Source organism: Cyprinus carpio, chromosome B11 (assembly GCF_018340385.1).
Source record: "Cyprinus carpio isolate SPL01 chromosome B11, ASM1834038v1, whole genome shotgun sequence".
Classification (NCBI taxonomy): Eukaryota; Metazoa; Chordata; class Actinopteri; order Cypriniformes; family Cyprinidae; genus Cyprinus; species Cyprinus carpio.
Genome location: NC_056607.1, coordinates 22,597,829 through 22,614,083, shown reverse-complemented (window position 1 = coordinate 22,614,083; position 16,255 = coordinate 22,597,829). Strand labels below are relative to the sequence as shown.

Here is a 16,255-nt window from a genome sequence, read left to right as displayed (position 1 = left end):
CATAATAATCAGAAACGTTTCTTGAGCAGCAAATCAGTATATTATAATGATTTCTGAAGATCATGTGACACTGAAGAGAAGAGTAATGATGCTGAAAATACAGCTGCGCATCACAGAAATAAATTACATTTTAACACATATTTACATAGAAAACAGCTATTTCAAATTGTAATAATATTTCACATTATAACTGATTTTACTGTATTTTTAATCAAATAAATACAGCCATTGTGAGCAAGAGAGACTTCTTTTTTTAAAAACATTAAATAAATCTTACTTTTACTGATCCCAAACTTGAAGCAGTGTGTGAGATAAGTCTATTTTCTGCTGTGTACTAAACTTAAAGTACATGTAGTCTTTGAATATGAATATGAGCTCATAAGAGCTGCATGCGTGCTGTTTAACACGGACTGGAGAATGAAAGTAGTTGTTTGTGATTTGCAGGAACTCAGAGCTTTTATCTGGAGCACACGGATGACATCCTCTGTCTGACTGTCAATCAACATCCCAAATATCTCAACATCATCGCCACCGGTCAGATCGGTAAGCGTGCTAATGAACAAACTGATCTCTACACACATTATGCAAACCCGTGTAATTTTCACCATCTGACTCATTTTCATTTGCTGCCGTTGACTTTTGCGTTGCTTCTTTCAGCTGCACTGCTTGGTTTTGTGTTAATAAGTCGAATCTCACGTAATTCTGCTTTGGCTTCTCTCATTTTTGTTCATCACTGTCTCATGCTCTCATCCAACACACCACCACACAGGCGACATCACCGATCTGCCAGGTAGGACAGCAGAACCTCATCTGACTTTAGTTTGTCTCACTGACCTTCTGTGTTTGACTCCAGAAATCCAGCACAGGTTTTAAGGCTCCAAACTAGAACTTAAGCATGCATTTTTATTTCTCCAAAGCTAAGATTTGGGTTCAATGCAAGTCAAACACTTCAGTTTGCAATGTTAACATAGCATTTTGCGTTATTCTGTAACACTTTAGCAGTAACATCCATGGTGAACTAGTTAGTATGATAAGCACTATATGATGTGCACACAGATTTAGAAGAATAAACTAAATAGGAATAATTTGCATAATAATATATGTAAATAAATTATATCTATGCAGTTAATGCAATAATGAAGTAAATAATCATCAAATATATAATATCTTTGAATAAAACATTATTTAAAAAAATAATAATAATAACAATCTGAAACAATGCAGTTTATGTTACCATCAAAGAATCTGATTAGAATTGGACTTCTGGAGTAATGATGCTGAAAATTCAGCTTTGATCACAGGAATAAATTATATTTTACATTATATTCACATATAAAACAGCTATTTTATATTGTAAAAAATATTTCACAGTATTACTGTTTTTGCTTTATTTTTAATCAGAAGAGACTTCTTTTATGAACAATTTTTTAAATTATTTTATGAACATTAAAAAAGTTTATGAATAACTTTAAAAGAATAAGAGTAATAAACTAAAATATTACATCTTTGCACATAATAGTTTATATAAATGCTTAAACAAAAATACAGACTTCGCATTTCTGCTTTTAAACCATTAACTGAATTTATGAATTAATTGATTTATTTATTTTCGCTTGTATTAATTAATTCCTGCATTTATCTATATTTAGTGCGTTTAATTTTTCATTTACTTATCCAGCTATTTATGTTTTTATGCATTTATTTATGTATTTATCTAAGCATTTATTGTTGCATTTAGTGTAAATTTGTTTGTCAAAATGTCATTAAAAATCCTCATTATTTTTGCGCCAGAAAAATACAGCTGTTTAAAAAAAAAATCAGAAATAAAGTTTAAATTAACTTATTTGGTTCTTACAAACTCTGAATATTTCTTTAGTGAATCAATCTTTAATATCACGTTTGATGGAATAACATCTGTCTGTGGTTCAGGAGGGTCTGGAAGTTGGATGTCACAGATTTCAGATTAAGATCAAGCAATCCTCTCATTTCTCTCATGTTTTATGTCCTGGTTTCAGTAAAGACCAGCGCTGTGAAGAATACATTCTCATGTTTGAATGAAGCATCATGCAGCAGATTGGCTTGATTTTCTGTCATCATCATGTCATGATGTCTCGTTCCCTCCCTCAGCGATAAAATACATATCTAATATTGAATATTGTCATGTTGAAAACCTTGAGGACTGTCCTTATGGACTCATTATAGCCATCCCAAACTCATCCTGCTGCTTTATTAACAGTGTTGGGGAAGTGACTAACTAAAAGCAGCAGCTCTATATTTTTCCTACATTACATTGTACAACTACATTGTTTTCTAATTACAGTAGCTTTTCCAGCAACATGCTATTTTTTTCAAGCCATGCTGGTGTGCTGTGATGAACATTTAATTCAATGCTGCCTTTCAGCACAATCTTTTCAACTCATTTATGTGGTTATTTATTTGCATTTATTTATGCATTTTTCTATGCATGTTTATTATTTCTATAAATTTAGTAATTTATCTATACATTTACTGCATTTATTTTTGCATTTTTAAAATGCATTTTATATATAGGCATTATTAATGCATTTTTTAATTAATTAATTTATTATTTATTCATTTAAGCTTGCATGCATTTATCTTTGCATTTAGTGCATTTATTTTTGCAGTTATTTATATGCATTTATTTATGAATTTATGCCTTTATATATGCATTTTTCTATACGTTTAGTGCATTTATTTTTGCATTGATTTATAGTTATTTAAATGCAATTTTTTATGCTTTTATTTATGTTTATGGATTTATTCATTCATTCATGTTTGTATGCATTTATTCATGCATTTGTCTGCATTTAGTGCATTTATTTTTACATGTATTTATGCATTTATTTATATGCATCTATTTATACGTTTATGTATGCATTTTATGTAAATTTGTCTGTTTAAAAAAATCATTAAAAACTCCATCAAAATGTGCCAGAAAAATACATCTCTGCTTAAGTAATAAGTTGTATAATCCCCCTTTAAATAACATAGTTAACTGCTTGTTGTTAGTAGCTTGTAATTGTACTACTTTTTCTAAATGCATCTTTACTGCAGTGCAACTACTGTAATCCAGTTTATTCAACACTATTTATTAATATAAATAAACCACAATATTTGCATTAATATTGTCTTCTAATACACCTAATATAGATTTAATGTGTCTTGTGCTGAAAGGAGCAGTTGTGGATCTGTCCTTCAGCTGTGAGGACTGGCGGTCATAATGTGATGTTGGTCTGTGTCTGTGTGTGTCTGTAGGCCTGGCGCCGTCTATTCACGTGTGGGACGCCATGAGCAAACAGACGCTGTCAGTGCTACGCTGCTCTCACGCCAAAGGGATCGGATACATCAACTTCAGCGCCACGGGAAAACTGCTGCTGTCTGTGGGAGTGGATCCGGAGCACACCATCACTGTGTGGAGATGGCAAGAAGGTGTGTGAAAACCAGTGGCTTTAACTAAATACATACTTAAAGTAGCCCTGCATCTGAAAAAAAGGCCTAACATTAGCCTCGCAATTCTGACTTTTTTCTACATTTTTGAATTCTGATTTTACATTTCAGAATTTTGACTTCTGAGATTGCATCTCACATTTCTGTTTTTTCTTTCTGCACTGGAATAAAAAAAGTTCAAAGCTCAGAATTGCAAGTTATAAAACCTGCATTTCTGACTAAAACCATACAAAAAAACATCTTTGTTTCTAGAAATAAAAAAAGCTACCTAAAATAAAATATTAAATAAAATAATTTGCTTTGACATTATGCTTTAACTTAGTTAGGCCACTAAAAATAAATTAAACTAAAACTGAAATGAATAAAAACCTACATAGATGTATTTAAAAAATAAATAAAAAAATAAATAATAAAAATGATGAAAACATGCAACAAAAATACTAAAACTTTAAAAGTACAGTGAAAAAGTTAAATACAAAAAAAATAAATCTAAATATAAAAATACCTAATGGTATCTTAATAATACTAAAATAACACTGGTAATGACAATAATTCTTTAATAAAGAAAATAATGTTAAAAATTGCAACAGTGAGTTGATATCTTGCAATTCAGTCTTTTTCTCTCAAAAAAGTTCTAAACTCATAATTGTTGAAAATTGAAAAAAATTTAGTTTTTCAGAGAAAAAAAATTGAACTGCAATTACCATTTTTACGTTTTGGTTGAATACAGTTTTTAACAAACATTTTCTACAAAAAAAAACAAAAAAAACACTGTCTCTCACAAAATAAGATATGCATTTCATAGCATTTTTTTCCTTTTGACTATGGAAGCTTGTTTCCACCATGGAATAAAAAAAAAAGGTAAATTTAATTGCCATTTAATATATATATATATATATATATATATATATATATACTTTTTTATTTATTTTTTTATTCCATGGTGGAAACAAGCTTCCATAGTCAAAAGGAAAAAAATGCTATGAAATGCACATCTTATTTTGTGAGAGACTGATGTGTTTGAGCAAAACAGACACTATTTCTGGAATCAGTAAGAAAAAGGTATTGGAATTTGTTCAGCATATTGAGACGCTGTTGTGAATGCTTTCATCATGTGACCTCAGGCTCTAGGGTTTGCAGTAAGGGCGGTCACAGCGACCGGATCTTCGTGGTGGAGTTCAGGCCGGACTCGGACACTCAGTTTGTGTCGGTGGGGATCAAACACATCAAGTTCTGGACGCTGGTGGGAGGCTCTCTGCTCTATAAGAAAGGAGTGATCGGAGCGGTGGAGGACGGACGCATGCAGACCATGCTCTCTGTAGCGTTTGGAGCCGTGAGTCTTTCTCATCGAGGATTAATAAGATGATTTTTATCTAGAATGGATTTGCAGTGCACTGATTACAGGAAGCGCTCCCATGGTGCAGTCTGGGGTTAATTGTGTTGCTCAAAGCACCATGGTGACGGATTAGATGCGTAAAATTCTTTTTTCGTTAGTACAGAATTATTGTAGATACTATATTATTGTAGTTTGATTGAGATACCATTACAGTTTTTAATGAATATTTTTAATTAATTTTTATCTTTCAGTTTTAATTTTTAATTTTAAACTAATTCCATTTAAATTTGTATTAAAGTTTAGTCTTTTTGTTGTGTGTTTTTGCCGTTTTTTATAATTTTTTCATTTTTTTATGTCTGTAGAGTTTCTATGAATTTCAACTAATTGTTACATTATTTTAATATGAGAAATGTTGTCTTGGCAACTAGCTGAAATTAAGTTATGTTTTTTATTATTTTATTTCAGTTAATGTTTATTGTATTTTAAGTAGCAAAGATGGATTTTTATGGTTGTAATTTTAGTTTACTCTTATAAGTACAGATACATATTCAGGTAGTTACACAGCATAAATGTACAGAATAATATGTAAAAAAATATATATACATAAAATACTGTTTTAAATGTTTCATATAAAACAAAACAAATAATATATAAAATCAAATTTTTAAAATATAATAATATAAAAAATATCAAAAACAATAAAACACAACAAAAAAAAAATATATACATAACATAAAATTCAAACGATTAATTGCAATTAATCGCATCCAAAATAAAAGTTTTTGTTTACATAAAATATATGTGCACTGTCTATATTTATTATGCATATAGAAATACATACACATGCATGTATATATTTAAGAAAAATGTTATGTTTGTATATTAAATATATTTATACATGATATAAATTATAAGAATATAAATATATACATATATATGCTGTATGAGTGTGTATTTATATATACATAATAAATATACACAGTACACGCACATTATGTAAACAAAAACTTTTATTTTGGATGTGATTAATCGCGATTAATCATTTGGCAGCACAAATATATATATATATACACACACGCATATATAGAAACATTTAATTAAATTGAGCTTAATAAAGAGACTGTTATCTTTTATACAGCACAAATTGAGTTGTTTCATAATTAATACATTTTACAAAATTAACACTTATATTCCTGCTTCTTTGAAACAATCTGTATCATGTAAAGCACTATACATATACAAGTATAAGACTACTGTATGTTAGATCTCATACCTATCTGTGCATATGAAATGATTTTCTGATATGTTTTGTCTGGCAGAATAACCTGACGTTCACGGGGGCCATAAACGGTGACGTGTACGTGTGGCGAGAGCATTTCCTGGTGCGCGTGGTGGCTAAAGCTCATACAGGACCAGTGTTCACCATGTACACCACGCTCAGAGACGGACTCATCGTGACTGGAGGCAAAGAGAGACCGTGAGTCCTGCTCTACAACACACACACACACACACACACACACATGCTGACATGTCAGTTTCATGTGGTTTTTAAAAATCATTTTCAGCTAAATTGTTTTGACCATAAAGACAAAAATTCTTACACCTTGAATACAACAAACCTGAAAGTTAAAAGGTTTGTTAATGTTTCTGAAAGATGTCTCTTCTGCTCACCATGGCTGCATTTATTTGATTATAAATACAGTAAAAATTGTGAAATATTATTACTGTTTATAATAATTGTTTTCCATATGAATATCTTTTAAACTGTAATTTATTTCTGTGATGCGCAGCTGAATTTTCAGCATCATTGCTCCAGTCTTCAGTGTCACATGATCTTCAGAAATCATTCTAATATGCTGATTTGCTGCTCAAAAAACATTTATTTTTATCATCAGTGTTGAATTTTTGTGGCAGCCATGATTTTTATTTTTAAGTGAATTTAATTTATATTTAATGTAATTTTATTTTTATTTTTCAGGAGTCTTCAATAAATAGAAATTTCAAAAGAACAGCATTTATTTGAAATATAACAATAGGAATGTCTTAAATGTCACTTTTGATCAATTGAATGCATTTTAAATTAAAAGTATTGATTTCTTAAAAAACATACCCTAAACTTTTGAACATAGTGTGCAGTGAAATGTATACATTTTAAGGAAATATTTTTATTAAATTGATACTATGTCCACACAAAACATGAGAATAATGTCAATGCTTCATTATGTATGTGCAGGACTAAAGAGGGCGGCGCTGTGAAACTGTGGGATCAGGAGATGAAGAGATGCAGAGCGTTTCAGCTGGAGACAGGACTTCCTGTCGAGACGGTCAGATCTGTGTGCAGAGGAAAGGTCAGTCATGCTCATAAGCACCGATTTCAAGTGTATGTTGAGTAGAAATACAGTAGTAAGATGTTTGTTTATTGGATGGCAGGGAAAGATCTTGGTGGGAACGAAGGATGGTGAGATCATCGAGGTTGGAGAGAAGAACGCCGCCTCCAACACTATGATAAACGGACACACACAGGGACGCATCTGGGGTCTGGCCACACACCCCTCCAAAGACGTCTTCATTTCCGCCAGCGATGATGGAACCATCCGCATCTGGGACCTGGCTGATAAGGTGAGGGATTGTGGGTAGTGTAGGGTCAATAAGATGATAAAATTAATATTTATATTCAGCGAGGAAATTTAAAAGTGACAGTAAAGACATTTGTAATGTTGCAAAAGATTTCTATTTTAAATCAACGCTGCTCTTTTTAAATTTTTTATACATCGAAGAATCCTGAAACATTGAATATATCACAGTTTCCACAAAAATGTGAATCAGCATGACTGTTTTCAACAGTGATAATAATCAGAAATGTTTCTTGAGCAGCAGATTAGCACATTAGAATCTCACGCTGAGCAGCGGCAGCTCTTAAAGTCATAGCAGCCAAATAACCTGCTGCTGTGATGTCTGTTAATCATAGAACAAAAAACAGGAGGAAATCAAGAACTTTGTAGTTTCAAGGATTCATCTATATTTAAATTACAATTTAGTGTTTGATAACTTTATTCAATTTCTGTATATTTCCTATTTGCGTAAGGGCGCTGGCAGCTAAATATAACGTTTATTATAATGGGTTTATGTGAAGATTGTTTTCACTTAAAATAAGAAGTCTTTTTAAAGCCTAATAAATTTTAAAATTGATAGTGCTCAATTTTACTGTAATGTTGAATGGCTAGTCAATGGTTAAATATTAGGAAAAAAAGAAAAAAATTTCTAGAGACATAAGTAGTATTGGTATCAGTGATACTCGCCTTCAGTTATATAAAAAATGCAATTAAACAAATATTTAAAATATAATATCTTTATGTTGTTTCTACATTTATTTGAAGATTGAATGTGGAATTATTGCAATATTAAAGTATATTTAATAACTTGGATGCCATCAATCATGATTAATTTCAGAAAAAATGTGCGATTAATTAGTTTTTAATAATTTTGTAATTTTTTTTAATTGATTAACAGCACTATTAAAAATATTATAGAAGTCAACTGTTATGAAAAATGCACTAAAATACCAATTTCAAATTATATATGAAATATAAAGTATATTTCCCATTTATTATTTTCCAGGACCATTTAACCATTTTAAAGCATGATTGGTTGCTTGATTGATTGATTGATTGATTGATTGATTGATTGATTGATTGATTGATTGATTTTTCACATAGCAAGTGCCAAAATCTTCACCACATTTTGTAACATTCTAAAATAAAAAATACTCAAAAACTGAAATTTAAAATTTGCAGATTAAAAATGACCGAAGAGCACCAGAGGGTTGATCATTTTTTGTGTTCCAGAAACTTCTGAACAAAGTGAGTCTGGGTCATCCGGCGAAGTGCACAGCGTACAGTCCGAACGGTGAGATGGTGTCCATCGGGATGGAGAACGGAGAGTTCATCGTGCTGCTGGTGAATTCACTGAGCGTATGGGCCAAGAAGAGAGACCGCAGCGTGGCCATCCAGGACATACGGTCAGAAGAGACTCTGCATGACAAATACACAACAAAACACATGATGATAAAAGCATGCGTTCTCAAGCCGTCTTTCTCTCGCAGGTTCAGCTCTGATAACCGGCTGCTGGCCGTCGGCTCGGTGGAGTGTGCTGTTGATTTCTACGATCTGACTCTGGGGCCGTCTCTCAACCGGATCGGCTACTGCAAAGATATTCCTGGATTTGTGATCCAGCTGGACTTCTCTGCCGACAGCAAATACATCGAGGTACAAATCATTCAGAAAACATATTGAGGACTAAATGTGACCCTGGAGCACAAAAGCTGTCATAAGTAGCAACAGACAACAATACATTGTATGGGTCAAAATTATCCATTTTTCTTTTCAGCTAAAAATCATCAGGATATTAAGTAAAGATCATGTTCCATGAAGATACTTTGTAAATTTCCTACTGGAAATATATAAAACTTATTGATTAGTAATATGCATTGCTAAGAACTTCATTTGTACAACTTTAAATTTGATTTTCTCAAAATTTTGATTTTTTTGCACCCTCAGTTTCCAGATTTTTAAATAGTTGTATCTCAGCCAAATACTGTCCTCCTAACAAACCACACATCATTTATTCAGCTTTTAAATTATGTATAAATCTTAATTTCTGAAAACTTGACACTTAAGACCCTGGTACAGGGTCACAAATAATCAGAACTAGATCATTTTGATAACATACACAGCAGAGATGTAATACGACAAAATATTTCTTAATGCACACAAATTAAGTTTTTGTGCATGCACATTTTGCAGAAATAAAGGGTGTTGCATGGAGTTTGAGTCAACAAAAATATTTTGTTTAAAAAGAGCTTAAAAGTTATTCGCTAAAATAAAATGCATGTCAAATTTCAATGTTTTGTGATGCTGGAGATTTTTTTAGTTTACTGTACAGTTCAATAGAACAATCAAAAATTAACATATACTTGGGCCCTTAAAACATGTCATAAAACAGTAAACCAACATCATTAATGTGCCAAAAAAAAAAAAAAAATATATATATATATATATATATATATATATATATATATATATATATATATATATATATTTAAATATTAAAATAATTTATGTAAACATATTTACCACCATTGCTTTTTGGCCACTTTTTCTATATTTTTGAATAAATATTTAAAAAAAATATAAATATATTTTTTTAAATAATTACAAAATATATATTTTGCCCTTCATATATTTAAATGTAAAAAAAAAATGTATTCACGTGACATTTGAAGAAAAACTTGTTGAACTTATTTGTAGCCAAATATTTTTTGAAACATTCATGTTTCTCTACTATAAACTCTTTAATTTCTCAATTTTAAATAGAAAATCTAGTTTGATCTCTATTCCATTCACATTTGCATTTAGCTTAAATGTAGGATACTGCAAGAGTGGAGATGTATTTTCTTGCCCCTGAAATACATTTTGAAATATATTTTGGTATATGAAGGTTGAAACTAAAAATAATTTTCATTGAGTCAGTGTAAGTAACACTGATATGATTGAAACTCTGTGTGCAGGTCTCTACCGGTTCATATAAGCGTCAGGTTCATGAGGTTCCCAGCGGGAAGATCGTCACAGAGCAAGCCCTGATTGACCGGATCACCTGGGCGACCTGGACCAGGTGAGTTCACAGATCTGTGCAGTACACATCCTCAGAAATGAGCTCAGTGTCCTGTAGTAAAGCTCTTCCTCCTGTAGTGTTCTGGGTGACGAGGTTCTGGGCATCTGGCCGCGCAACGCAGACAAGGCAGACGTGAACTGCGCCTGTGTTTCTCACGCCGGGCTCAATGTGGTCACCGGAGATGATTTTGGACTCGTGAAGCTCTTCGACTTCCCCTGCTCCGAGAAATTTGTGAGTCAACCGTGACTCAAGTCAAATTTACTTCTATAGCGTTTTTCACATTACCAATTTTTTTTTTCATATTCATGCTTTGTAGTCACATTTAGCAAAGTTGACTGATAATATAGTGACATTTCAAACAAAATAAAAAAATCAGGCAGTAGAGATTAACTATACGTAATGTAAATCACTTTGCATGAATATTCTGTATGTATGAAGATAAACTTGGATAATAACATATATCCAAACTCATGTGAACACTTGAAATATGAAATTAGAGTTACATTTTACGTAAGGTTTATTTAGTTAATGCAATAATATGAACTAACAATCAGCAATACATCTGTTTCAGCATTTATTAGTCTTTGTTAATTTATATATATATACACACACACACAAAATTAACCCTTATTATTAACAATATTAACCCATTATATTAGCCATATTAACCCTTTATTATTAATCCTTATTATTAACATTAACCCTTACCTTATTAATGTAAAACCATATTAACTTTTTTTATTTTTAGCCCTTATTATTAACCATATAAACCTTTATTATTAACCATATGAATCCTTTATTTTTAAACCTTATTATTAAGCATAGGAGCTTTAATATTTAATCGTATTATTATCAACCATAATAACCCTTTATTATTAACCCTTATTATTATTAACCATATTAACCATTTTGTTATTAAACCTTATTATTAACATATTACCCCTTTATTATTAGCCATTATTATTCTTAACCATATTGATAATTTATTATGGACCCTTATTATAATTAACCACATTAACCCTTTATTATTAACCCTTATTATAATTTTAAAAAACTTGCCCCTTTTAGACTTTAGCACTCTATTCAGTTACTAACTGCTTGTTTTCTTAAATAAATAATAAAACTAACACTAGATTCTCTATTCTTTTTCTATTCTATCTATTAATTTTATATTTATTTATTATATAATAAAAAACATGCTACGTGTACTGCATTAAACTAACTGAGACTTGTTATAGCACTTGTATATCATTGTGCGTTTGTTGATTTTGATTGCTTCGCTTTGGATAAAAGCGTCTGCTAAATGACTAAATGTAAATGTAATTAACCATATTAACCCTTTATTATGAAACCTTAGTATTATTAACCATATTATCCCTTAATTATTAAACCTGAATACTGATCATGTTAAGCCAATATTAATAAACCTTATTATTAACCATATAAACCTATTATCAAACCTTTGTATTATTAACTATATTAATCCTTTATTTTAAACCATATTATTAATAAGATTGAATATTTAAGAGCTAATCTTATCAACCATAATAACCCTTAATTGTTAACCATGTTAAGCTTTAATTATTAACACTTAAAATTAGCCTTTTAATTATATCACCCTCATTAATAACTTTAATTAAACACATTAACCCTTTATTATCGAACCTTAGTATTATTAACCGTATTAACCCCTTATTAATCCTTATTCATATTATCCACATTAATCCTTTATTATTAACCCTTATTATAATTAACCATATTAACCCTTATTTTAACCTTTATTGTTAATCATATTAACCCTTCATTAATAAACTCTATTATAATTAACCATATTAACCCTTTATTATCGAACCTTAGTATTATTAACCATATTAACCCCTTATTAATCCTTATTCATATTAACCCTTACACTAATCCTTTATTATTAACCCTTATTACAATTAACCATATTAACCCTTATTTTAACCTTTATTGTTAACCATATTAACCCTTCATTAATAAACTTTATTATAATTAAGCATATTAACCATTTATTATCCAACCTTAGTATTATTAACCATTTAAACCCCTTATTAACACTTATAAGTAAAGTTTTTTAACCATATTAACCCTTTATTAACCCTTACACTAATCCTTTATTATTAACCCTTATTACAATTAACCATATTAACCCTTATTTTAACCTTTATTGTTAACCATATTAACCCTTCATTAATAAACTTTATTATAATTAACCCTATAAACCCCTTTATTATCGAACCTTAGTATTATTAACCATTTAAACCCCTTAGTAACACTTATAAGTACAGTTTTTTAACCATATTAACCCTTTATTAACCCTTACACTAATCCTTTATTATTAACCCTTATTACAATTAACCATATTAACCCTTATTTTTAACCTTTATTGTTAACCATATTAACCCTTCATTAATAAACTTTATTATAATTAACCCTATAAACCCCTTTATTATCGAACCTTAGTATTATTAACCATTTAAACCCCTTATTAACACTTATAAGTAAAGTTTTTAACCATATTAACCCTTTATTAACCCTTACACTAATCCTTTATTATTAACCCTTATTACAATTAACCATATTAACCCTTATTTTAACCTTTATTGTTAACCATATTAACCCTTCATTAATAAACTTTATTATAATTAACCCTATAAACCCCTTTATTATCGAACCTTAGTATTATTAACCATTTTAACCCCTTATTAACACTTATAAGTAACCTTTTTTAACCATATTAAAGCTTCATTAACCCTTACACTAATCCTTTATTATTAACCCTTATTATAATTAACCATATTAACCCTTATTTTAACCTTTATTGTTAACCATATTAACCCTTCATTAATGAACATTATTATAATTAACCATATTAACCCTTATTTTAACCTTTATTGTTAATCATATTAACCCTTCATTAATAAACTTTATTATAATTAACCATATTAACCCTTTATTATCGAACCTTAGTATTATTAACCATTTTAACCCCTTATTAACACTTATAAGTAAAGTTTTTTTAACCATATTAACCCTTTATTAACCCTTACACTAATCCTTTATTATTAACCCTTTTTATAATTAACCATATTAACCCTTATTTTAACCTTTATTGTTAACCATATTAACCCTTCATTAATGAACTTTATTATAATTAACCATATTAACCCTTTATTACAATCAACCATATTAACCCTATATTATTGAACTAGTATTATTAAACATATTACCCCTTAAGCCTTGAGAGCATTGGATATTTTTACTGATGGGTTGCATTTCTTCACAGGCCAAACACAAGCGTTACTTCGGCCACTCAGCCCATGTGACCAACATCCGTTTCTCTTACGATGACAAATATGTGATAAGTGTAGGAGGCAACGATTGTAGGTGAGCTCACATCCATCCATCCGTCTATCAGTACGTCAGTCTGTCTGAACTGTTATTAATGCGTCTCCTCTGTCTCTCAGTGTGTTCGTGTGGAGATGCATCTGATGGGCCTCCACACAGCTGGGAGTCTCTCCTCCAAACATCAAGCCGGAGATACCTCCAGCGTCCGGATGCTGCACTTCTGTTATGCTGCGTTTTAATCCTCTAAACCTGATGGATCCTGGAGTTCGAAGAGGGTTTTTTAACCATTCTGTGACGTGCAATGTTTACGCTTACATGTACTTTTACAAAGAAAAAAAAGATACACTCATAAATCATGCCAATATTTCAGAAATAAATGTATTTTTTGTTCGGATTCTGAAGTGCCTTGGAGACACAGTTTTTGCTGATTTTTCCCCGAAATGTTCATATGCATATATGGTGCTAAATGTCCACTTAAAGCTTTTTTAAATTCTTTTTAAAAAATCATGCATTATGATTTCCTTTCTTCTTTATCTATCTATCTTTTTACATTTTGTACATAAATGTCAAATATATCCGCTCACTAAATGCTCTTCCTGTTAAAAATATCGAAATATCCAAATACATGGGACTCAGGAGAAATAAGTACTGTAATGTGTAGATGTTATATTTGACCTGTGCTATTTTTGTTAAAATATTTATTTTTTATGTAGGTACTTGCGTATGACGCAAACAAATCAGTCAGTCTGTGGACTTATAATAAAAAAGAAAATACAAAAAACAAAAAACCCAAATATTACAGTTATATGAAATGTACGTAGTAGCGTTGTGTGTAGATTGCGATGCGCTGTTTGTAGCCAATGACGTGACAGCAGCTGTTTATCGTGCGCAGATCTGTCATTTGTATGTTCATGTTTTTGTAATTTGTCTGATCAGAGGTCAGTCTAATTGAAAGCTATATAATAATGCATGAATCAAAGTCTGTGTGGTTGTTGATCATGAATGAATACTGTTGTTTTATAATTAAAGGGAACTATGTGCTCACAAGTGAACTCAGTGTGTGTCCGTCTTTCACCAGATGATGGCAGTGTGTGTATAAACTGTGTTTCTCAAAACACAATAGTTGGAACCCTACTCAATGAGACACACAAGATAAGCTGTGGAAATTATTATTGAATACAGTATTTAATGTTGCATAAGGTGAATTAGTTATCAATAAATATCACCATATTCCTCAGTTGATTAATCAGTATATTAAGACAGTTGTTTTGTATTATGAAATGTATTACATACGTGTTTAAATAGTCAATACACACATACACACACACACTATATATATGCACATACAGGTGCATATAAAAAAAAATTAATATCGTGAAAAAGTTGATTTGTCTCTTTCATATATTCTAGATTCATTACATGTAAAGTAAAACATTTCAAAAGTTTTTTGTTGTTGTTGTTTTAATTTTGATGATTAAAGCTTACAGCTCCTGAAAGTCAAAAATCCAGTATCTCAAAATATTAGAATATTTACATTTGAGTTTCATTAAATGACCATCCCTACAGAATAAATTCCAGGTATCTCTTGTTCTCTGAAACCACAATAATGGGGAAGACTACTGACTTGGCAATGGTCCAGAAGACAATCAGTGACAAGGGTAAGTCACAGAAGCTCATTATTTCACAGAGTGCTGTATCAAAGCATATTAAATGCAAAGTTGACTGGAAGGAAGAAATTGTGTAGGAAAAGGTGCACAAGCAGCAGTGATCACCGCAAGCTTAAGAATACTGACAAACAAAGCCAATTCAAACACTTGGGAGAGTTTTACAAAGAGTGGACTAAAGCTGGAGTCAGTGCATCAAGAGTCACATGCTCAGACATCTTCAGGAAACCACTTCTGAAACAGAAACAACGTCAGAAGCATTTTATCTGGGCAGAGGAGAAAAAGAACTGCACTGTTGCTCAGTGCTCCAAAGTACTCTTTTCAGATAAAAGTAAATTCTGCATTTCATTTGGAAATCAAGGTCTGGAGTCTGAAGGAAGACTGGAAAGGTTGAAGTCCAGTGTGAAGTTTCTGAAGTCAGTGATGATTTGGGGTGCCGTGACGTCTGCTGGTGTTGGTCTATTGTGTTTTATCAAGCCCAAAGTCAATGCAGCCGTCTACCAGGAGATTCTGGAGCACTTCCATCTGCTAACAAGCTTTATGGAGATGCTTATTTCCTTTTCCAGCAGGACTTCCAAGTTGTTTGCTGACCATGATATTACTGTGCTTGACTGGCCAGCCAGCATGCCTGACCTGAAGTACATATGGAATCTATGGGATATTTTCAAGAGAAAGATGAGAAACAGTGGATCCGAGCTGAAGCTCAATAGTGTCTCAGAAGTGCCACAGTCTGATCGCTTCATGCCAC

General features: G+C 31.1%; 1 protein-coding gene across 1 annotated transcript in view; it reads left to right on the top strand.

Moving 5' to 3' along the window:
• The window catches only part of LOC109089090 (echinoderm microtubule-associated protein-like 6), a 57,901-nt gene extending 43,321 nt beyond the window's left edge, over positions 1-14,580 (top strand). The window contains exons 30-42 of the mRNA XM_042733457.1: positions 445-543; positions 770-790; positions 3,277-3,450; positions 4,593-4,801; positions 6,124-6,281; positions 7,038-7,152; positions 7,235-7,423; positions 8,650-8,822; positions 8,907-9,069; positions 10,371-10,474; positions 10,552-10,705; positions 13,782-13,882; positions 13,963-14,580. Coding sequence (XP_042589391.1) covers positions 445-543; positions 770-790; positions 3,277-3,450; positions 4,593-4,801; positions 6,124-6,281; positions 7,038-7,152; positions 7,235-7,423; positions 8,650-8,822; positions 8,907-9,069; positions 10,371-10,474; positions 10,552-10,705; positions 13,782-13,882; positions 13,963-13,987 — 1,685 coding nt within the window. The 3' untranslated portion in view covers positions 13,988-14,580. The remainder of the gene's footprint in view (positions 1-444; positions 544-769; positions 791-3,276; positions 3,451-4,592; positions 4,802-6,123; positions 6,282-7,037; positions 7,153-7,234; positions 7,424-8,649; positions 8,823-8,906; positions 9,070-10,370; positions 10,475-10,551; positions 10,706-13,781; positions 13,883-13,962) is intronic.
• Positions 14,581-16,255: the final 1,675 nt, after the last annotated feature.